The 22,428-nt window shown below is 64.7% G+C and overlaps 2 protein-coding genes across 4 annotated transcripts in view; both read right to left on the bottom strand.

The window, feature by feature from the left end:
* Window positions 1-5,338: 5,338 nt before the first annotated feature.
* Window positions 5,339-22,359, bottom strand: CCDC124 (coiled-coil domain containing 124). 3 transcript variants are annotated; one of them, XM_068170946.1, is made up of 6 exons: window positions 22,172-22,359; window positions 20,654-20,775; window positions 19,050-19,221; window positions 11,662-11,848; window positions 10,610-10,724; window positions 5,339-8,150 (listed from the first exon to the last, which is right to left on the bottom strand). In XM_068170946.1, the coding sequence occupies exons 3-6, from the start codon at window positions 19,206-19,208 to the stop codon at window positions 7,949-7,951; spliced, it is 663 nt and encodes a 220-aa protein (XP_068027047.1). In that variant the 5' UTR covers window positions 19,209-19,221; window positions 20,654-20,775; window positions 22,172-22,359; the 3' UTR covers window positions 5,339-7,948. The 3 variants fall into 3 exon arrangements, with proteins under 3 accessions (XP_068027047.1, XP_068027044.1, XP_068027046.1); XM_068170943.1 differs by having other exon boundaries at window positions 20,674-20,775; XM_068170945.1 differs by lacking the exon at window positions 20,654-20,775.
* The window catches only part of LOC137460915 (sodium/iodide cotransporter-like), a 9,067-nt gene continuing 6,673 nt past the window's right edge, over window positions 20,035-22,428 (bottom strand). Inside the window, exon 11 of the mRNA XM_068170942.1 lies at window positions 20,035-20,141. Coding sequence (XP_068027043.1) covers window positions 20,035-20,141 — 107 coding nt within the window. The remainder of the gene's footprint in view (window positions 20,142-22,428) is intronic.

The raw sequence follows: 22,428 nt of genomic DNA, 5'->3' as shown, positions 1-22,428 counted from the left end.
CCAGGGAGTCCCCAGAAGCTGGGAGGGAGGTCTCCAGGTAGTGGGGTGCCCCAAAGAGCTGGGGCATCCCTAGGAACCGGGGGGGGGGGGTGGGTCTTCAGGAGGTCTCCAGGAGCTGGGGGGCATCCCCAGGAGCTGGGGTGTCCCTAGGAGCTGAGGGGTCTCCAGGAACCAGGGCACCCCCAGGAGCTGGGCGTCTCCGTGAGCCAGGGTGGCTCCAGGAGCAGGGCATCCCCAGGAGCCAGAGGATCCCCACGAGTCCAGGGGGATCCCTAGGCTTTGAGAGGGGTTCCCCAGGCTCTGAAGGGAGGGGGGGGTCCCCAGCCCAGTGCCCTCCCCCGGTGCACCCACCTGCAGTCCGACCCCGGCCTCCTCTCCCCTCGAGCGCTGTCGTGGGTGGGCATGGCGCGGCGCTGGCACGTGCTGGCACGGCGCTGAGCCTGGCTCGCCAGGAGCTTCTGCTGGCACAACTGGGCACCACTAGGCGATGCCTTGGGCACCAAAGGTGGCCACTTGCCTCGACACTGGCCCCACCAGCCCCTCAGGCCTCTGCGCCGTGCCTCAGTTTCCCCAGGCTGCTGGGATGGCAGTAGGGCTGCTCAGGTGGCAAAGGTGGGGCTGCTGGGATGGTGCTGGGGCTACCGAGGTGGTGCTGGGACTGCCAGGCTGGTGCTGGAGCTGCCAGGCTGGTGCTGGAGCTACCAAGGTGGAGGTGGAGCTGCCAGGGGGCCAAGAAAGATACCAAGATGGTGATGGAGCTGCTGGGATGGTGATGGAGCTGCCAGGATGAAGCTGGGGCTGCTAGGGACAGTGATAGAGCTACTGGGATGGCACTGGAGCTGCAGGAGCTGCTGGGATGGCAATGGAGCTACCAGGGTGGTGGTGGAGCTGCTGGGCTGGCAATGAAGCTACAGGAACGGTGATGAAGCTACTGAGATGATGAGGGAGATGCCAGGAAGGTGATGGAACTTCTGGGATGGTGAAGATGGAACTGCTGGAGCTACTGGGATGATGATGAAGCTGCCAAGATGGTGACTGAGCCTGCAAGACAGTGATGGAGCTGCTGGTGTGGTGATGGAGCTGCCAAGATGGTGATGGGGATGTGGGGATGAAGAAGATGGAGCTCCTGGGCTGGTGGAACTGCTGGGATGGCAATGGAGCTGCTGGGATGGTGATGGAGCTGCTGGGATGTTGAAGATGGAGCTGCTGGGGCTGTCAGGATGGTGCTGCTGGGGCTATCAGGATGGTGCTGGAGCTGCTGGGGGCTGGTGAAGATGGAGCTGCTGGGGCTGTCAGGATGGTGCTGGAGCTGCTGGGGCTGGTGAAGATGGAGCTGCTGGGGCTGTCAGGATGGTGCTGGAGCTGCTGGGATAATGAAGATGGAGCTGCTGGGGCTGTCAGGATGGTGCTGGAGCTGCTGGGGCTGTCAGGATGGTGCTGCTGGGGCTGTCAGGATGGTGCTGGAGCTGCTGGGGCTGGTGAGAAATAGAGCTTCTGGGGCTTATCAGGATGGTGCTGGAGCTGCTGGGAGCTGTCAGGATGGTGCTGGAGCTGCTGGGATGATGAAGATGGAGCTGCTGGGGCTGTCAGGATGGTGCTGGAGCTGCTGGGGCTGGTGAAGATGGAGCTGCTGGGGCTGTCAGGATGGTGCTGGAGCTGCTGGGGCTGGTGAAGATGGAGCTGCTGGGGCTTCCAGGCTGGTGCTGGGGCCGCCGGGGCTGTCAGGATGGTGCTGTGGCTGCCGTGGCGGTGCAGGTGGAGCTGCTGGGGCTGCCGGCTGGGGGCTGCCGCGCCGGTGGCAGCGGCGGCGGCGGCGGCGGCGGAGCGGCCGTGGCTCCGCGGCGCTCTGCGGCGGTGCTGCTATTCCGCTGCCAGGCGCAGCCGCCGCACGCCGCTCCCCGGTGCCTCCGCGGCCACCGCAGTTTATTGTCTGCAGCTATATTTAGCCTCCTGCCGGTGCCCCCCGCGTTTGTTTTGCCACGGGTGACAGGAGCGTGGGTGAGCACCCGCCCCACCCCCAGCACCCCCAGCACCACCTGCCTGGCACCCAGCACCATCCCACCCGCTCGCGGCTGGAGCCGCGGTGCCTCTGCCCCTCCTATGGTGCCCCTGACCCCCCTATGGTGCCCCTCTCCCGCCCCTCTCCAACCCCCCCCCCCCCCCCAGTAGCACCAAAACCAGCCCCGAGGTCTGGCGTGGGTGTGGGGAGTGCCCAGGGTGGCACAAAGGGCAGGGGCCCCCACCCCACGGCGTTGTGCCCAGTGGGGGTGTGGCACCCAGGGATGTGGCTGGCACCAGGAGGTGACTGGTGTCAGGGTGCTGGGGGTTCTGTGGGGGCCGTGGGTGCTGTGTGTTCTGTGGGTGCTATGGGGCCGTGGGTTCTGTGGGCGCTGTGGGTCCTTGGGTGCTTTGGGTGCTTTGTGCGTGTGCAGGGTGCTGCAGTGTGCAGGATGGGGGGGAGGGGGGGGGACACGGCACGCTGCAGACTTGGGTGAGGGGGTGTGTGTGTGACATGCGTGGGGAGGGGGGACACGACCGAGCACGGAGGTACCCGGAGGGTTCCGTGGTGCAGAGGCGGGGAGCGGATGGAGGCGGGGGTGGGGGAGACGCCGCTGCGTGGTGCAGGGGGATGGGCACAGTGCGAGGCGGGGGGGGGGGGCACGGGGCGGGGGGGGGGGCATGGTGCAGTCTGTGATCTGCAGGAGGGGCTTGCACTGAGCATGGGGGAGGGGCGGGGGGAGAGGGGGGGATGCCCGCTGCAGGGGGTGGGGGACGCTCGGTTGCGGGGGTGGGAAATGCCAGGTTCAAGGACGAGGGAGGGACGGGGGGGCGAGGGGATGCCCAATCCGGGGGGGGGGAGGGCGGGGGAAATGCTCGGCTCGGGAGGGCAGTGATCAATTCGGGGTGGGGGGATGCCGGATTGGCTTCGGGAATGGCGTTTGGGGAGGGGGATGCCCGGTTCGAGGGGGGGATGCCCAGTGTGGGGAGGGGGATGCCCGGTTCGGGAGGGGGATGCCCAGTGTGGGGAGGGGGATGCCCGGTTCGGGGGGGGCTGGGGAATGACGGATTTGGGTCTTCAGCGCCGAAACCCGGGTGGAGGATGCGCAGTTCGGGGAGGGGGTGCCCAGTTCGGGGAGGGGGTGCCCAGTTCGGAGCAGGATGCCCACTTCGCGGCGGGGGGGAGGAACGCCCGATTTGGGGATGCCCATCTCGGGGGACATGTTCAATTCGGGGGAGGGGGAATGCCCGGTTCGGGAAGGCAATGCCCAAATCGGGGTGGGGGATGCCAAGTCGCGGGGGGGGGGATGTCAAATTTGGGGGGTGGGGGGTGCCCATTTAGGTGTGTGTGGGGATGCCCATTTGGGTGTGAGGGGGATGCCCATTTCGGTGGGGGGGATGCCCGTTTCGGTGTAGGGGGTGGGCGATGCCCATTTCAGTGGGGGGATGCCCGTTTTGGTGTGGGGGGAGGGGGATGCCCTTTTCGGTGGGGGGATGCCCGTTTCGGTGGGGGGTGGGGGAGGGGGATGCCCGTTTCGGTGGGGGGATGCCCGTTTCGGTGTGGGGTGGGGGAAGGGGATGCCCGTTTCGGTGGGGGGATGCCCGTGTTTCGGTGGCGGGGGGGGGTGGGGGATGCCCGGTGCCATCCCTACGCGGCTGCGCGGTGGCTGCCGAGGTTCCCGGAGCTCTGCGATTCCCCCCCCCGTCCCCAACCGCCCCCTCCCCACACCCCCTCCCCCCCCTGCCGCCGTGGGTTCCCCGCCCTGCAGCGGAGCAGCTTCGTTACCATGGCAACGCCGAGCCGACCCCCCCCCCCCCCCCCCCCCCAATCATGGAGGGGGGAGGGGGAGGAGGGGATGGAGAGGGAGGGGAAATCCCCGGGGGGGACACACAGGGAATCCCTCCCCTCGCTACCGAGCCCAGCCCCCACCCCGGGGGGTGGGGACCCCCCATCCGTGGTGGGTATGGACCCCTCCCCACTCCGGTGGCTGCTGAAGAGGGTGGGGGGGGGGACACAAACACAGCGGGGACCCCCTCCCCCCCGTCCTGCGGTTTGGGGGGGCAAGGGGGGGTGGGAGGTGTGTGGGGCTCCCCCATTAACCCTTTCTGCCCTCCCGGGATTCCCCCCACCCCCATACCTCACCTTGGAGACGCTGGGGGGGGTCCCTGCTCTGTTCCGGGGGGGGAGGGCTCCCCATTAACCTCTCACTTAATAACGGGGGGGGAAAATCCCCTCCCTCCCCCCCACTGGGGGATTCTCCCCTTTAACCTTGCCGACTGGCGACCCCCCCCCCCCCCCCCAACCTCCCCCACCCTGAGGGATTCCCTCAGCTGCCCCCCCTCAGCCACAGGGGATCCCTTCCTTGAACTGGGGGGGGGGGATCCCCCCATTATCCCCTTCCACCTCATCTCCCCCCCCCAAAACTCTGAGCATAACAAGGGGAGGGGGGGGTCCCCTGTATTTAGGGAGGGGGGAAGCCCTTCCTCTGGGTGGGGCTGATATGGGGGGGGGCTTCAGGGGAACTAAGAGACAAAGAGGGAGAGGTGGGGGGGGGCTCTGCATGCCGCAGCCCCCCCGGTTTGGGGGGAGGGGGGCCGGAGGGGAGGGGAGACACACCACGGCAATGCCGCAGTGAGGAGGAGGAGGAGGGGAAGGGGAAAGGAGGGGGAGGGGGAGAAGGGGGAGGGGGGGAGGGGGAGGAGGAGAAGGGGAAGGTGGGGAGGGGAGAGGGGGGAGGAGGAAGGGGAGGAGGGGGAGGAGGGAAAGGGGGGGAGGGGAGGAGGGAAAGGGGGGGGAGGGGGGCTCCACTGCACAAAGCCAGGGCTGAGGAGGAGCTGAAGGCTCTTGCAGCATGGGAGTGGGGAGGAGAAGGTGGGGGGGGGGGGGGGGAAGGGTATCCCCAGGTTCCCAGGGATGGAGGCTGAGTTTTGGGGGGGGGGGGGGGGGGGGGGGGCTCAGTTTGGGGAACACTCAGGGAGGTTGCAGGCTGCAGGCAGGAGAGGCAGCAGCTGCCTGCAGCTTCCTTCAGTGCTGCAGCTGAGACACAGCCTGCTGGGGGGGGGGGGGGGGGGCACACACACAAAGGGGAAGGGGACCCCCCCCTAACTCCCCCCCCCTGCCTAAAAGATTAGAGACCCCCCCCCAGAAATCCCTCCACATCCAGCCAGGAAGCAGGCAAGAGCTGCAGCCACCCTTTGAGGGAACACCCCCAGCCTCCCCCCTCCCAAAAATGAAGCCAAGAGAACCCCCCCCAGAGCAAGCCAGAAGCCTTCCTCCTCCCCCCTCACCCCCTCCTCCTCCTCCTCCCCCCACCCCGAATAAATCCTCAGGACTTTGAGCTTTACTTCACCTTTTTTACTCGGGTTCAAACACAACAAACTCTGCACAGCAAGGGACACACTGGGGACATCCTCCCTGTCCTGGGGGGGTCACCCCACACACTGCCCCCCAGCTCCCTTCAGCCTGCCTCTGGCTTGGGTTTTTTTGAGGGGGTGTGGGGGTTGGGTGGGAAGTGAGGAGCCCCCTCCCCTCCTCCCCCCCCCCCCCAAAAATGGTCTTCTCAAAGCCCTTCCCCAGCAAAGTGCAAACTCCTCAGCAGGCCCCAAGGCTCCTGCATCCCACCCCGGGGGCAGGGGCCAGGGGCTGGCACCTTCCCGGGCTCAGGATGGAGCTTCCTGGTGGAGGAGCAGCAGGAGGAAGCTCAGGGAGGTGCCAAGCTGGCCCCCAGGCTTGGCTGGGCTTGGCTGGGCTTGGCTTGGCAGCCCCGGGGTCTCTCCCCACCGGCAAGCACTGAGGGCTCTGGAGCTGCTGCCTGCGCCCGGGGCAGAGACCTGAGGCAGGAATTCCACTGCTGCAGCAGGGGGAGAGCAGGAGGACTCCGGCAGGACACCCCAGGAGGAGGGCAGAACTCCAGGAGGGGAGCAGGAGGACACCCCAGGAGGAGGGCAGAACTCCAGGAGGGGAGCAGGAGGGCTCCAGGAGGGGAGCAGGAGGGCTCCAGGAGGGGAGCAGGAGGGCTCCAGGAGGGGAGCAGGAGGGCTCCAGGAGGGGAGCAGGAGGGCTCCAGGAGGGGAGCAGGAGGGCTCCAGGAGGGGAGCAGGAGAAGGGCAGGAGAACTTCAGGAGGACACTCAAGAAGGAGAGCAGGACTCCAGGAGGGGAGCAGGAGGACTCCAGGAGGGGAGCAGGAGGACTCCAGGAGGGGAGCAGGAGGACTCCAGGAGGGGAGCAGGAGGACTCCAGGAGGGGAGCAGGAGGACTCCAGGAGGGGAGCAGGAGGATTCCAGGAGGACTCCAGGAGGGGGAGCAGATGTGTGGAAGGGGAGAGGGGAGGAGAAGAAACCCTGGAGCCTGCTGAAGGTGAAGGGCAGGACTCTGCTGGGGCTAACCCAGCCCTTGGCCCTCCCAAGGGGTCTCAGAGCTGGGGCCAAGGGGGAGCCCAGGGGGAGAAGGGGAGCAGGGGGGGGGTGGCACAACCCAGCTGGTGGCCTCCAGCCCAGCCAGCAGCCTGCCAGCTCCTTGCCCAGGCCCAGCAGGCAGCCTCTGGCCTGATCCTGAGGGGCAGCAGCCACGGGAGGAGCAGCAGCAGCAGCCTCCCTCCTTGGGGTGGCTGTTGGGTGCTTGTGGTGGGTTAGGATTAGACCTGCCCCCTGCCCCCCCCCAGCCTTAAAACTGTACCAGCAGCGGTGGGGCTGGGACCTGCCCCTCCTGGAGCCCTCCTGTGCCAGCAGCTGTGGGCAAGGCCACCAGGAAAGTCACAGAGAGAAGCTGGGCACCAGTGCCCTGCCTGGGCAAGGCAGAACCATGGCCCTGCTCCTCCTCTTCCCCCACCTTGGGGGTGGAAAGGTCTTTCCTCTCCCTCCCCCCTCCCCTCACCGTGGAGCTTCCTCCTCCCAGCCTGCTTCCTCCTCCTCCTTGCTCCAGGGGGGGAGGTGACCAACACCAGTCCCAGGCTGGAGTCTCCCAACACTGCCAGGAGCTCTCAACTGCCTCCCTGCAGGGCGATCCAGGGCCTGGAGCAGCAGCCACAGCAGAGGGAGAGGGCTGGAGGTGCTCCAAGGCTGGGAGGTGGCTGATGGGAGGGGGAGGTCCCCCCAGGCTGCCCCTCAGGGGGGTCTGGAAGCCACTCAGCAGCTGGACACCAAAGGGACTTGGGGAAGCATCAAGGTGGTGGCAGCCTGGGCCAGGCTGCTCTGCTGGAGGGGATGAGGACAGCAGAGAGCCAGAACCCACCCAGGGGCTGTGGGGAAGGGAAGCAGAAGGGGAAGAGGGTCCTGGGTGTCTGCTGCTGGCACCTGAAGGGGGAAGGAGGCTCCTGGGTGTCTGCTGCTGGCACCTGAAGGGGGAAGGAGGCTCCTGGGTGTCTGCTGCTGGCACCTGAAGGGGGAAGGAGGCTCCTGGGTGTCTGCTGCTGGCACCTGAAGGGGGGAGGAGGCTCCTGGGTGTCTGCTGCTGGCACCTGAAGGGGGAAGGAGGCTCCTGGGTGCCCCTGAAGGGGGGGAGGAGGCTCCTGGGTGCTCCTGAAGGGGGGAGGAGGCTCCTGGGTGCTCCTGAAGGGGGGAGGAGGCTCCTGGGTGCTCCTGAAGGGGGGAGGAGGCTCCTGGGTGTCTGCTGCTGGCACCTGAAGCGGGGAGGAGGTTCCTGGGTGCCCCTGAAGGGGGGAGCAGGCTCCTGGGTGTCTCCTGCTGGCACCTGAAGTGGGGAGGAGGCTCCTGGGTGCCCCTGAAGTGGGGAGGAGGCTCCTGGGCACCCCTGAAGGGGGGAGGATTCTTCTGGGTGCTCCTGAAGCGGGGAGCAGGCTCCTGGGCGCCCCTGAAGCGGGGGGAGGAGGCTCCTGGGCGCCCCCTGGCGGCCGCTCCAGCGCAGGGTCCGTGCCGGGGGCCGGGGCCGGTGGCTGTGCCGGTGGCGGGGCCGGGCCGGGGGGCCGGGGGTGGGGGCGGGGGCTGCCGCTCTACTTGTGGCTGTTGTAGGCTTTGTGCCGCTGGTTCATGGGGTTGTCCGGGGACCTCATCCACTCCTTCTTGAGCAGCTGCTTGAGCTGGGAGAGTCTCATGTTGGGGTTCTCCTGCTTGAGGCGGGGCAGGTGCAGCTCCTCGAAGGCGCCGAAGGCAGCTCGCAGCCGGCGCTCCGGGTGCCGGTCGGCATCGGCAACGCTGCCGGGCGGACAGACAGACAGACAGACAGCCTCAGGGTGAGCCCCCAGCGCTCACACAGACAGACAGACAGACAGACAGACAGACAGCCTCAGGGTGAGCCCCCAGTGCTCACACAGACAGACAGACAGACACCCTCAGGGTGAGCCCCCGGAGCTCACACAGACAGACAGACAGACAGCCTGCCTCAGGGTGAGCCCCCAGCGCTCACACAGACAGACAGACAGACACCCTGCTGAGCCCCCAGCGCTCACACAGACAGACAGACAGACACCCTGCTGAGCCCCCAGCGCTCACACAGACAGACAGACAGACACCCTCAGGGTGAGCCCCCAGTGCTCACACAGACAGACAGACAGACAGACCCCCTCAGGGTGAGCCCCCAGCGCTCACACAGACAGACAGACAGACACCCTCAGGGTGAGCCCCCGGAGCTCACACAGACAGACAGCCTGCCTCAGGGTGAGCCCCCAGCGCTCACACAGACAGACAGACAGACAGCCTCAGGGTGAGCCCCCAGTGCTCACACAGACAGACAGACAGACAGCCTCAGGGTGAGCCCCCAGAGCTCACACAGACAGACAGACACCCTGCTGACCCCCCAGCGCTCACACAGACAGACAGACAGACTGACTCCCGGGTGAGCCCCCAGCGCTCACACAGACAGACAGACAGACCCCCTCAGGGTGAGCCCCCAGTGCTCACACAGACAGACAGACAGACACCCTCAGGGTGAGCCCCCGGAGCTCACACAGACAGACAGACAGACAGCCTCAGGGTGAGCCCCCAGCGCTCACACAGACAGACAGACAGCCTCAGGGTGAGCCCCCAGTGCTCACACAGACAGACCCCATGCTGAGCCCCCAGAGCTCAGACAGACAGACAGACACCCTGCTGAGCCCCCAGTGCTCACACAGACAGACAGACAGACACCCTGCTGAGCCCCCAGTGCTCACACAGACAGACAGACAGACACCCTGCTGAGCCCCCAGTGCTCACACAGACAGACAGACAGACAAACACCCTGCTGAGCCCCCAGTGCTCACACAGACAGACAGACTCCCCCCGGTGAGCCCCCAGCACTCAGACAGACAGACACCCTGCTGAGTCCCCAGAGCTCAGACAGACAGACACCCCCCTCAAGGAGCCACCAGCCCTCAGACACTCCCCTCAGAAGCCCCCCCCCCAGACAGACCCCTCAGACAGACACTCACCCCCTCAGACACTCCCCTCACACCCCCCACCCCTTCACAATGAGCCCCCAGCCCTCAGCCATTGATCAGATCTCCTCTCAGCCTCCTCCTCTGCACACTGACCACCCCCAGGGCTCTCAGCCTCTCCCCCACCCCTGCAGCCCTCCCTTGGACTCTCCCCAGCAGATCCTCATCCCCCTTGAGCTGGGGAGCCCAGCCCTGGCTGCAGGACTCCAGGGGGGGAACCTCACTGGGGCAGGGGGGGCACAAGCAGGTGCCCAGGGAGGAGCTCAGCTGATAAAGCAGAACCTCCATTCCCCCCCCAGCCTGTGCTGCTTCCTCACAGCCACCTGAAACACCCTCCAGAGAGGATGGAAACATCAGGAGGAGCTTCAGGAGGCCTGGAGCAGGCTGCCCAGAGAGGTGGTGGAGTCTCCACCTCTGGAGGCTTTCAAACCCAGCCTGGATGTGGCCCTGGGTGGCCTCCTCTGGGTGCCCCTGGGGCTGGACTCAGGGAGCTCCAGCAAGGTGCCCTGGTGGCCAAGAGGCCAATGGCATCCTGGGGGCACCAAGGCCAAGGGAGATTCTCCTGCCAGCAGCACAAGGGAGGTTCTCCTGCCCCTCTGCTCTGCCCTGGTGAGGCCACAGCTGGAGGCCTGGGGCCAGCTCTGGGCTCCCCAGCTCAAGGAGGGCAGGGACTGGCTGGAGAGGGCACAGCAAAGGGCTACCAAGGTGCTGAGGGCAGTGGAACATCTCTGGTGGGGACAGGCTGAGAGCATTGGGGCTTTAGGCTGGAGCAGAGCAGCCTGAGGGGGATCTGAGCAGTGCTGAGCAACACTTCAAGGGTGGCTGTCAGCAGGGGGGCAGCAGGCTCTGTTCAGTGGTGCCCAGTGCCAGGCCAAGGGGCAGTGGGCACAGACTTGCCCATCAGAAGCTGCATCTGAACATGAGGAGGAACTTCTGTGGCTGAAGGGTGGTGGAGGCCTGGAGCAGGCTGCCCAGAGAGGTGGTGGAGTCTCCATCTCTGGAGCATTCCAAGCTCCCCTGGATGTGTTCCTGTGTGCCCTGCTCCAGGTGCCCCTGCCCTGGCAGGGGGCTGGACTGGATGCTCTCCAGAGCTCCCTTCCCACCCCTCCACCCTGTGCTGCTGTGAGCATGAGGGCAGGGGATGTGTCCTGCTCTCCCTCTCAGGAGCCAGTGGTGGGGATGGGAATGCCCCCAGGTCTCTCCTGAGGACAGAGACAGCTCAGTGCCCCAGCCACCTACCTGAGGACAGCAATGGCATCTTCAATTGTCCTGGCCTCCACTGAGCCTTCCTCCAAACTCCTCCTGTTGATGTTCTCTTCCAGGGGCACCTCCAAGTGAGTCTTCTCCTTCTCCACTGTGCAAGCAGAGGGCAAAGGCAGAGCCATCAGCATCGAGTCCAGCCTCAGGAGAGGAGCTCCCCAAAGCTCCCTGCTGAGCTGCCTCAGTGCCAGTCCTGGGAGAGAAGAGAAGCTGCCCCTGGCAGCCCTGCTCCTCCACCTCATGGTGACAGCTCTGGAGCCTTCTATGACAGGAAGGAGCTGGAGGTGCTGGGAGGTGTCCAGAGAAGGGCCACGAGGATGAGCAGAGGGCTGGAGCTGCTCTGCTGTGAGGACAGACTGAGAGAGTTGGGGCTGTGCAGTCTGGAGAAGAGAAGGCTCCAAGGAGACCTCATTGTGGCCTTCCAGTATCTGAAGGGGGCTACAGGAAGGCTGGGGAGGGACTTGTGAGGGTGTCAGGGAGTGACAGGACTGGGGGGGATGGAGCAAAACTGGAAGTGGGGAGATTGAGATTGGATGTGAGGAAGAAGTTGTTCCCCAGGAGGGTGGTGAGAGCCTGGCCCAGGCTGCCCAGGGAGGTGGTGGAAGCCTCAGCCCTGGAGGTGTTTGCAGCCAGGCTGGAGGTGGCTGTGAGCAACCTGCTGTGGTGTGAGGTGTCCCTGGCCCTGGCAGGGGGTTGGGGCTGGCTGAGCCTTGAGCTCCCTTCCAACCCTGACAGCTCTGTGATTCTTTGTCCCCTCTTTGGGTGTCATCCACAGACAGAGCAGGGCAGGGCAGGGCAGGGCAGAGCAGGGCAGGGCAGGGCAGAACAGGGCAGGGCAGGGCAGGGCAGGGTAGAGCAAAGCAGAGCAGGGCAATGTAGAGCAGGGCAATGTAGAGCAGGGCAGGGCAAAGCAGCCTGCAGTCAGCTCCTGCTTGCAAACAGCAGCAGGAGAGGAAGGGGCAGCCCCAGCCCAACTCCTTCCCTCTCCACCCCCCCACCCCCCCCAGAGCCTTTCTGTGCTACCCCCAGACCTGTCTCTGTGCTCTCCTTCTGCTGCTGCTCCTTCTTGATGCTCTCCTCGATCTGGGCCCTGGTGACCTTGCCTGGGGTGCCCTGCTTGGGTGACTTCCCCTTCAGCTTGGAGTCCTCCTCCTCCAGCAGGCGCTGCAGCTCCTTCTTGCGCTCCAGCTGCTCCAGCCTCCGCTTCTCCCTCTCCTCCTGCAGGGGGAAAGCACCAAGGCACCTCCAGCTGGAGCCCTTCCCCAGCTGGAGGGAGAGCAAGTGCAGCTAACACAGCCCTGACCTCACCTCATCACACAGAGAGAGGCTGGCTGCTGCCCTCCAGGGGCTGCTCAGCCTGGGGAAGGCTCCAGGCAGACCTCAGAGCTGCACTGCAAGATCTGCAGGGAGCTGCAGGCAGCTGGGGAGGGACTGCTCAGGAGGGGCTGTGGGGATAGGACCAGGGGCAGTGGTTTGGAACTGCAGCAGGGCAGAGGTAGGTTGGAGCTCAGGAGGAAGCTCTGCACAGAGAGGGTTGGGAGAGCCTGGCACAGGTTGCCCAGGGAGGTGGTTGGGGCTCCATCCCTGGAGCCATTCAGGCCCAGCCTGGCTGTGTCCCTGGGCAGCCTGCTCTGGCTGGAGCTCTCCCTGCTGCCTGCAGGGGCTTGGCCAAGCTGCCCTTGGAGCCTCCCTGCCAGTCTGCTGCACTCTGTGAATACATAAGAAGTCACAGCCACCCTCTCCTCTCCCTCTCCCCTCCCTTCTCCTTCCCCCTCTTCTCCTCTCCTCTCTCCCCTCCCCTCCCCTCTCCTCCCCTCTCTCCCCTGCCACCCTTCCTCCTCCAGGAGTGACCATCCCCCCTCCTCCTCCTCCTCCTGTGGGCCAGGGAGCAGAGCTGTTTACTCAACCCTTAGCAGAGGGAGGAGGCCCTGAGGGGAAAGCAGCAGGGCAGGGAGCTGCCAGGGCCTGCAAGCAGAGAGTTTGCCCTTTGCAATCCTCCCCCCAGGGGCCACGGGCTGAGGCTTTTGTGTCTCCAGGAGCTGCCACTAATGACCAAGGATTTGAGAGCTGCCACTTGGACTAAAGCCTTCAGCCCTTTCCTGGCTTCCTTCCATCCTCCTCCCCACCCCCCCAGGCCTTGGCCCCAGCTGCTCCCAGTCGGAGGGAGGTGAAGTTTTCCTTCTCTTCCTGCCCTCCACCTGGGCTTGGTCCTAGCAGGAGGAGCAGCCTGGGGCTGTGGGCTTTGATCCAAGGCTCTGGGAGCTTTGCTCTTGTGTCTTGAGGAGGCTTTGGGTCCTCCTCCTCCCCCTCCTGCTTCTCCCTTGCACCTCTCCAGCTGTGGAGCAATTCAGGTTCCCCTGGTGCTCAGCAGCCTCTTGAACCTCACCTGGCTGCTTGGCTCTCAAGTGGCTCCTACCCCAAGCTGCCCAATCCTGCCCCTGGCTCCTTCCACAGCCTCTGCTGCTGCTGCTGCTGCTCACACACAAATCCCAGCAGGGTTTGGCTTGGAAGGCAGCTCTGGAGCTCACCCAACCCCCTCCTGCTGCAGCAGGGCACCCACAGCAGCCTGCCCAGGGGCACAGTGCCCAGGGGGGGTTGGAAGCTCTCCACAGCCTCTCTGGGCAGCCTGCTCCAGGCCTCCAGCAGCCTCACCCCAAACAACTTTCTCCTCCTGCTCAGCTCCAACCTCCTGCCTGACACTTTGTGCCCCTTGCCCTCTGTCCTAGCAAGAGAAGCAGCAGAGCAGGATCCTGGTACTGTGCCAGGGCAAAGAGACCTGCAGAGCAGAGCCTGCACCCCAGGGCCCAGAGCCTGCACCCCAGAGCCCTGAGCCTTTCCTCTAGGGGCTCAGAGCCTGCAGCCCATGGCCCAGAGCCTGCATCCCAGGGCCCTGAGCCTTCCCTCTAGGGGCTCAGAGCCTTCCTCATGGGGCACAGACTTCTTCCAGGGGCTCAGAGTCTTCCTCATGGGGCTCAGAGACCATTTCCAGGGGCTCAGAGACCATTTCCAGGGGCTCAGAGACCATTTCCAGGGGCTCAGAGTCTTCCTCCTGGGGCTCAGAGACCATTTCCAGGGGCTCAGAGACTTCCTCATGGGGCACAGACTTCTTCCATGGGCTCAGAGCGTTCCTCATGGGCCCAGAGCCTTCCTCATGGGGCTCAGAGACCATTTCCAGGGGCTCAGTCTTCCCCATGGGGCACAGAGTTCTTCCAGGGGCTCAGAGACTTCCTCCTGGGGCTCAGAGACCTCTTCCCATGGCTCAGAGCCTTCTCCCTGGGGCTCAAAGACCTCTTCCCATGGCACAGAGCCTTCCTCCTGGGGCTCAGAGACTTCCTCCAGGGGCTCAGAGACTTCTTCCAGGGGCTCAGAGACCTCTTCCCATGGCACAGAGCCTTCCTCATGGGGTTCAGAGACTTCTGCCAGGGGCTCAGAGCCTTCCTCCCACTGGGAGCTGTGGGACACCTGCAGGTCCTCCCTCCCCAGCTGCTGGGGTCAGCCCCTGCCTGCTCTCTGGCATTTGCAGCTGAGTTGCTATTTGTGGGGAGCCAGGGGGCTGGCACCAGCAGAGCCTGGTCACAAGGCCTGCACAAAGCTCCACACTCAGGTTTCTCCTGCAGCTGCTCACATCCAGGCCTGCTCAGCACCTCTGTGAGCAGCAAAGGGCTGAGAGCCCCTGGGGCTGAGAGCCTGGAGCAGAGCAGCCCCAGAGGGGAGCTGAGCAATGCTCAGCAAGAGCTGAAGGAGCTGTGGGGGGCAAGAGGCTGGGGCCAGACTCTGCTGAGTGGTGCCCAGGGACAGCACAAGGGGCAGTGGTGCTGAGCTGCAGCCAGAGCAGGGAGAGCAGCAGCACAGGGAGAGGATTCTGCCCCTCTGCTCTGCTCAGCCCCCACCTGCAGCACTGCCTCCAGCTCTGAGCCCCCAGCACAGGGAGGACCTGGAGCTGCTGGAGAGGCTCCAGAGGAGGCCACAGAGAGGATCAGAGGCTGCAGAACCTCCCCTGTGGGGCCAGGCTGGGAGAGCTGGGGCTGTGCAGCCTGGAGAAGGCTCCAGGGAGACCTCAGAGCAACCTGCCAGGAGCTGAAGGGCTCCAGGAGAGCTGGGGAGGGACTGGTGAGAAGGGCTGGGAGGGACTGGGAAGTGAGATGGGAAGGGCTGGGAAGGGGTGGGGAGAGCTGAAAAGGGCTGAGAAGAGTTGGGAAAGGCTGGAAAGAACTGGGAAGGGCTGGAAAGGGATGGAAGGAACTGGGAAGAAGTGAGATGAGAAGGGATGGGAAGAGCTGGGAAGGGATGGAAAGAGCTGGGAAGGGATGGAAAGAGCTGGGAAGGGATGGAAAGAGCTGGGAAGAGCTGGGAAGGGCTGGGGAGAGATGAAAAGGGCTGAGAAGAGTTGGGAAAGGCTGGAAGGGCTGAGAAGGACCAAGAAGGGCTGGGAGGAACAGGGAAGGACTGACAAGAAGTGACATGAGAAGGAATGGAAAGAGCTGGGAAGGGCTGGAAAGAGCTGGGAAGGGCTGGAAAGAGCTGGGAAGGGCTGGAAAGAGCTGGGAAGGGCGAAGTTCAGACCCAAAAGATCACAGCAGAGGAGCTGCTTTGAGGTGCTGAGTGGGAACCACCCCAGTGGTGGCTCCAGAAGCAGCCTGAGGCTGTGGAGTTGGGGTCCTGGCTTTGCAGTGAGGCTCCCACAGCTCAGGGCTTGGCTCCCTCCTCTCTCTCTCCAGGCCTCTCCCCTGCCCCATGCCTGCAGGAGGCTGTTGGGGAAGCTCACTCAAGTAGGTCACTGGTGGCCAAGCCTTAAGCAGAGCAATAATGAGTCCTTGTTCCAGGAAACAATGAGGCAGCACTGAGGGGGCTGGGGAGGGGGAGAGCTCCAGCTGGCACCCAGCAAGCCCCATCTGAGCCCTGAGCTGGGCAGGTGATGCCAGCACCCAGCTCTGCAGGGCATGGGGGGCACCCGGGCATCCTGCCCACCCTGCCAGCAAGCCCCCACTGCACCCAGTGGCACAGCACCAGCAACCCCCACTGACTGCACCAAGGCAGAGGAACCCCCTCAGAACCCCCCCAGCACCACCTCAGCACCACCCCAGATCCACCTCAGCTCCACCTCAGCACCACCCCAGAACCACCTCAGCACCACCCCAGAACCACCCCAGCTCCACCTCAGCACCACCCCAGAACCACCCCAGAACCACCCCAGAACCACCTCAGCACCACCCCAGCTCCGCCTCAGCACCACCCCAGCTCCGCCCCAGCTCCACCCCAGCACCACCCCAGAGCCACCTCAGCACCACCCCAGAACCACCCCAGAACCACCTCAGCACCACCCCAGCTCCGCCTCAGCACCACCCCAGCTCCGCCTCAGCACCACCCCAGCTCCACCTCAGCACCACCCCAGCTCCACCTCAGCACCACCCCAGCTCCGCCTCAGCACCACCTCAGCACCACCCCAGAGCCACCTCAGCACCACCCCAGAACCACCTCAGCACCACCCCAGAACCACCTCAGCTCCCCCTCAGCACCACCCCAGCTCCGCCCCAGCACCACCCCAGCTCCACCTCAGCACCACCCCAGAGCCACCTCAGCACCACCCCAGCTCCACCTCAGCACCACCCCAGAGCCACCTCAGCACCACCCCAGCTCCACCTCAGCACCACCCCAGCTCCACCTCAGCACCACCCCAGCTCCACCTCAGCACCACCCCAGCGCCACCCCAGAGCCACCTCAGCACCACCCCAGAGCCACCTCAGCACCACCCCAGCTCCACCTCAGCACCACCCCAGCTCCGCCCCAGCACCACCCCAGCTCCACCTCAGCACCACCCCAGCTCCACCTCAGCACCACCCCAGCTCCACCTCAGCACCACCCCAGCTCCGCCTCAGCACCACCTCAGCACCACCCCAGAGCCACCTCAGCACCACCCCAGAACCACCTCAGCACCACCCCAGAACCACCTCAGCTCCCCCTCAGCACCACCCCAGCTCCGCCCCAGCACCACCCCAGCTCCACCTCAGCACCACCCCAGAGCCACCTCAGCACCACCCCAGCTCCACCTCAGCACCACCCCAGAGCCACCTCAGCACCACCCCAGCTCCACCTCAGCACCACCCCAGCTCCACCTCAGCACCACCCCAGCTCCACCTCAGCACCACCCCAGCTCCACCTCAGCACCACCCCAGCGCCACCCCAGAGCCACCTCAGCACCACCCCAGAGCCACCTCAGCACCACCCCAGCTCCACCTCAGCACCACCCCAGCTCCGCCCCAGCACCACCCCAGCTCCACCTCAGCACCACCCCAGATCCACCTCAGCTCCACCCCAGCTCCGCCCCAGCACCACCCCAGCTCCACCTCAGCACCACCCCAGATCCACCTCAGCTCCACCCCAGCTCCGCCCCAGCACCACCCCAGCTCCACCTCAGCACCACCCCAGAGCCACCTCAGCTCCACCTCAGCTCCACCTCAGCACCACCCCAGCTCCACCTCAGCACCACCCCAGATCCACCTCAGCTCCACCCCAGATCCACCTCAGCTCCACCCCAGCTCCGCCCCAGCTCCACCCCAGCTCCACCTCAGCACCACCCCAGCTCCACCTCAGCTCCACCCCAGCTCCACCTCAGCTCCACCCCAGCTCCGCCCCAGCACCACCCCAGCTCCACCTCAGCACCACCCCAGCTCCACCTCAGCACCACCCCAGCTCCGCCCCAGCACCACCCCAGCTCCACCTCAGCACCACCCCAGATCCACCTCAGCTCCACCCCAGCTCCGCCCCCAGCACCACCCCAGCTCCACCTCAGCACCACCCCAGCTCCACCTCAGCTCCACCCCAGCTCCGCCCCAGCACCACCCCAGCTCCACCTCAGCACCACCCCAGATCCACCTCAGCTCCACCCCAGCTCCACCTCAGCACCACCCCAGCTCCGCCCCAGCTCCACCCCAGCTCCGCCTCAGCACCACCCCAGAGCCACCTCAGCACCACCCCAGAGCCACCTCAGCACCACCCCAGAGCCACCTCAGCACCACCCCAGAGCCACCTCAGCACCACCTCAGCTGAGTTCTCACCTAGGCAGGAAGAGGTTAACCAAATAACCCAGAAAGAGCCCCAAAGAGGGCTCCATTTATTGCACACCCAGGGAGGCAGAAGTTGGCAGGAAGGAGGGAGGGAGAGGAGGGAGAGGAGGGAGAGGAGGGAGGGAGAGGAGGGAGGGAGAGGAGGGAGGGAGAGGAGGGAGGGAGAGGAGGGAGGGAGAGGAGGGAGGGAGAGGAGGGAGGGAGAGGAGGGAGAGGAAGGAGGGAGGGAGAGGAGGGAGGGAGAGGAGGGAGAGGAAGGAGGGAGGGAGAGGAGGGAGGGAGAGGAGGGAGGGAGAGGAGGGAGGGAGAGGAGGGAGAGGAAGGAGGGAGGCAGAGCAGGGAGAGGCAGGAGGGAGGCAGAGCAGGGAAAGAAGAAAACAAAGCCCAAAGAGCAGCTTGGCCCAGACTCAAGCCCTGCAGCCAAGTTCCTGCTCCCTGACTTCCCTCCAGCTCTGACTGATTCCAACATCCAGGCTTCCACTGCCTCCCTCAGGAAGCCTCTTGAGCTCCCTCAGCTTTCTGAGCTGCACATCCCAGCTCCTCCTCCTCCTTCCTCCCACCCTCAGCTTGCTTTTAACCTTCCCCACAGGAGCCACAGCTTCAGCTTCTCCTGCCCCCAAACCAAGGCAGAGGCCAAGGTCTGAAGACTAAGGGGAGAGGGGGAAAGGACCTGAGAGATCATCCAGTCCAACCTATGGCCCAGCACCTCCTGACAGCTAACCCACGGCTGCAAGGGCCACATCCAAGCCTTGTCTGAACACCTCCAGGGCCTGGGACTCCACCACCTCCCTGGGCAGCACATCCCAGAGGCCAATTCCTCTTTCTGTGAGGAACTTTTTCCTCACCTCTCTTTCCCCTGGCACAGCTTGGGACTGTGTCCTCTTGTTCTGGTGCTGGGTGCCTGGGAGAAGAGCCCAACCCCCACCTGGCTGCAACCTCCCTGCAGGGAGTTGGAGAGAGCAATGAGGTCTCCCCTGAGCCTCCTCTTTTCCAGGCTGAGCAAACCCCAGCTCCCTCAGCCTCTCCTCACAGGGCTGTGCTCAAGGCCTCTCCTCAGCCTTGTTGCCCTTTCTCTGGACACCTTCAAATCTCTCAATGTCCTTCTTCACCTGAGGGGCCCAGAACTGGACACAGGACTCCAGGTGAGGCCTCAGCAGTGCTGAGCACAGGGCAGGATGTGCTCCCTGCTCCTGCTGGCCTCCTTGCCCCCCTGGGCACACTGCTGCCTCATGCCCAGCTGCTGCCAACCTTCCCCCTGCCCCCAGCTCCCTCTCCGCCTGGCTGCTCGCAGGGGCTGCTGTGGATCTGAGGGGGGGTTAGTGAGGGGAGGGAGCAGCTAGAGAGGACCTTTCTACCTTCCTCTGCTCCTTCCTCATCACGTGTTTGTCTTCATCCTTCCAGTAGGCATCTTCCAGCTCCTGCTGCCGCTTGGCATCGGCTGCTGCCTTGGCCTCAGCTCTCCTCGCGCGGGCAGCAGCCGACTTGGTGTTCTCCCCCTGGAACTTCTTGGGCATCACTCAGGGTGCTCTGGGGAGACAAAAGGAAGAGGCTGAGCTCCCCTGCCTGCCAGCTGGGGGCCACTCTTACCCCTCCAGGAAGCAGGAAGAGCTGGGACTGACAGCCTGGGCCCAGGGTTCGGGCTCACGGCCAGCCCCAGGAAGCAGAAAGAGCCTGGAGCTAGGTCCTGGGTCTGGATCAGTGCCTGGGCCTGGATGTTGGGGTCACTGCCACCCCAGAAACAGCCTGGAGCTAGGTCCTGGGTCTGGATCAGTGCCTGGGCCTGGATGTTGGGGTCACTGCCACCCCAGGAAGCAGGAAGAGTAGGGACTGACAGCCTGGGCCTGGGTGTTGGGGTCACTGTGACCCCAGAAACAGCCTGGAGCTAGGTCCTGGGTCTGGATCAGAGCCTGGGCCTGGATGTTGGGGTCACTGCCACCCCAGGAAGCAGAAACAGCCTGGAGCTAGGTCCTGGGTCTGGATCAGAGCCTGGGCCTGGATGTTGGGGTCACTGCCACCCCAGAAACAGCCTGGAGCTAGGTCCTGTATCAGAGCTGGGTCTGGATCAGAGCCTGGGCCTGGGTGTTGGAGTCACTGTGACCCCAGGAAGCAGAAACAGCCTGGAGCTAGGTCCTTGCCAGCTGGGATTCAGAGCCTGGCCCTGGATCTCAGGGTCACTGTCACCCCAAGCATCAGAAACAGCTGAGATTGAGAGCCTGGGCCTGGGTTTTGGGGTCAAGATCACCCCAGCAAGCAGAAGCAGCTGGAATTGAGAGCATGGGCCTGGGTTTTGGGGTCACTGCCACTCCAGGAAGCAGAAACAGCCTAAAGCTAGGCCCTGAATCAGAGCTGGATCTGGATCAGAGCCTGGGCCTGGATGTTGGGGTCACTGCCACTCCAGGAAGCAGGAACAGCTGGAACTTTAATCCTGACCTTGAATCTCAGGATCACTGCCACCCCAGGAAGCAGGAACAGCTGGAGTCAGATCCTTGCCCTGGGTTTTGAGGTCACTGACACTCTGGGTTTTGGGGTCACTGCCACCCCAGGAAGCAGGAAGTGCTGGGAGTTGGATCTTTGCCCTGGATCTCAGGGTCACTGTCAGCCCAGCAAGCAGGAGCAGCTGGAAGTCAGACCCTGTCCCTGGGGTTTGGGGTCAGTGGCACCCCAGGAAGCAGGAACAGCCTGGATCTAGGTCCTTGCCAGCTGGGACTCAGAACCTGGCCCTGGATCTCAGGGTCACTGTCACCCCAGCAAGCAGGAGCAGCTGGAATTGAGAGCCTGGTCCTGGAGTTTGGGGTCAATATCACCCCAAGAAGCAGAAGCAACTAGGATTCAGACCCTGCTCCTGGATTTTGGGGTCACTGCCACCCCAGGAAGCAGGAGCAGCTCACAGCCCTTTCCTTCTTGCCTCACCCTGTTTAATGACCCTGGGCAGCACAGGCCCAGCACTCCCCCAGCTCACCCAGGAGGATCTTTGCTCACCCTGCCCCAGATCCTCAGCAGGGGACAGTCACTGCTGCCTAATTAATTTGTGCTGGAGCCACTAATTAAGCTGCTGGGCTGCTGCTCCTCAGTTGCATCACCCTGCAAGCCAAAAAAAAAAAAGCCTCTTCTGGTGATGCTGGGTCCAAAGGGATGGAGGGGAGCAGGATGGATGCTGGCAGAGCAGGGAGGAAGGAGGGGGGAGCAGGGAGGGAGGAAAGAAGGAAGGAAGGAGGGGGAGCAAGGAGGAAGGAAGGAGGGAAGGGGAGCAGGGAGGAAGGAAGGAGGGAAGGGGAGCAGAGAGGAAGGAAGGAGGGAAGGGGAGCAGGGAGGAAGGGGAGGAGGGAAGGGGAGCAGGGAGGAAGGGAGGAGGGAAGGGGAGCAGGGAGGAAGGGAGGAGGGAAGGGGAGCAGTGGAGGAAGGGAGGAGGGAAGGGGAGCAGGGAGGAAGGGAGGAGGGAAGGGGAGCAGGGAGGAAGGGAGGAGGGAAGGGGATCCAGGGAGGAAGGGAGGAGGGAAGGGGAGCAGGGAGGAAGGAGGGGGAGCAGGGAGGAAGGGGAGGAGGGAAGGGGAGCAGGGAGGAAGGAAAGAGGAGGGGGAGAAGGAAGGAGGGGAGGAGGGAAGGGCGAGCAGGGAGGAAGGAAAGAGGGAGGGGGAGAAGGAAGGAGGGGGAGAAGGAAGGAGGGGGAGCAGGGAGGAAGGAAGAGGGAGGGGAGAAGGAAGGAGGGGGAGCAGGGAGGAAGGGAGGAAGGAGGGGGAGCAAGGAGGAAGGAAGGAGGGGGAGGAAGGAAGGAAGGAAGGAAGGAGGGAAGGGGAGCAGGGAGGAAAGAAGGAGGGAAGGGGAGCAGGGAGGAAGGAAGGAGGGAGGGGAGAAGGAAGGAAAGAGGGGGGAGCAGGGAGGAAGGAAGGGAAGAAGAAGGAGGAGCACAAAATGTTGCATCACACCTCCCTTGCTGGTACAGAAATGCAGCCTTGTTGATAAGAGTGAAGGCCAGGATGGGAGCCAGGCAAAGGGACCTGGCCAGGCTGCAGAAGTGGCTGAGGAGAGCCTCAGGAGGGTCAGGAAGGCAAAGGGCAAGGCCCTGCAGCCAGCTTGGGGCAATCCTCACTCTCAATCCAGGCTGGGGGGGATGAGAGCAGCCCTGCAGGGAAGGCCTTGGGGGTGCTGGGGGGGAGAAGCTGGGCAGGAGCCAGCACAGGGCACTGGCAGCACAGGAGGCCAAGGGCAGCCTGGGCTGCAGCCAGAGCAGTGTGGCCAGAGCTGGAGAGAGAGGATCCTGCCCCTCTGCTCTGCTCTGGGGAGACCTCACCTGCAGGGCTGGGGCCAGCTCTGGGACCTCCAGCACCAGAGAGACCTGGAGCTGATGGAGAGGGTCCAGAGGAGACCACAGAGATGAGCAGAGGGCTGCAGAACCCCTGCCGTGGGGCCAGGCTGGGAGGGTTGGGGCTGTGCAGCCTGGGGAAGGCTCCAGGGAGAGCTCAGAGCTGCATCTCAGTACCTGAAGGGGGCTACAGGAAGGCTGCAGAGGGACTGCTCCCAAAGGCCTGCGGTGAGAGGAGGAGAGGCAGTGGTTTGAAACCGGAGCAGAGCAGACTCGGGTTGGGCATTAGGAACAAGTTCTGGCCCGGGAGGGGGGTGGAAGCCTGGGGCAGGTTTGCCCAGGGCTGTGTCACAGCGTCCCCGGCGAGGCTCACAGCCCGTCCCAGCACCCCCCCGCCCTCCCTTGCCAGGACACAGCCTGCCCCTCCCCATCCC

This window comes from Melanerpes formicivorus, unplaced genomic scaffold (genome assembly GCF_026170545.1).
Source record: "Melanerpes formicivorus ecotype bairdi unplaced genomic scaffold, bMelFor1.0.p_v2 SCAF_902, whole genome shotgun sequence".
Classification (NCBI taxonomy): Eukaryota; Metazoa; Chordata; class Aves; order Piciformes; family Picidae; genus Melanerpes; species Melanerpes formicivorus.
The sequence above is the reverse complement of the archived record's forward strand: the minus strand, read 5'-3'. Positions and strand labels throughout refer to the sequence as shown.

Bases quoted from the DNA above. Each gene is read 5' to 3' on its own strand.
- CCDC124 (XM_068170946.1), bottom strand. From the start codon at position 19,208: ATGCCCAAGAAGTTCCAGGGGGAGAACACCAAGTCGGCTGCTGCCCGC. The intron at 11,849-19,049 runs GTAGAAAGGTCC...TTCCCCCTGCAG, and splicing joins TGAGGAAGGAGCAGAGGAAG to GAGGAGAGGGAGAAGCGGAG. The intron at 8,151-10,609 runs GTAGGTGGCTGG...TCCGCCCGGCAG, and splicing joins GATGCCATTGCTGTCCTCAG to CGTTGCCGATGCCGACCGGC.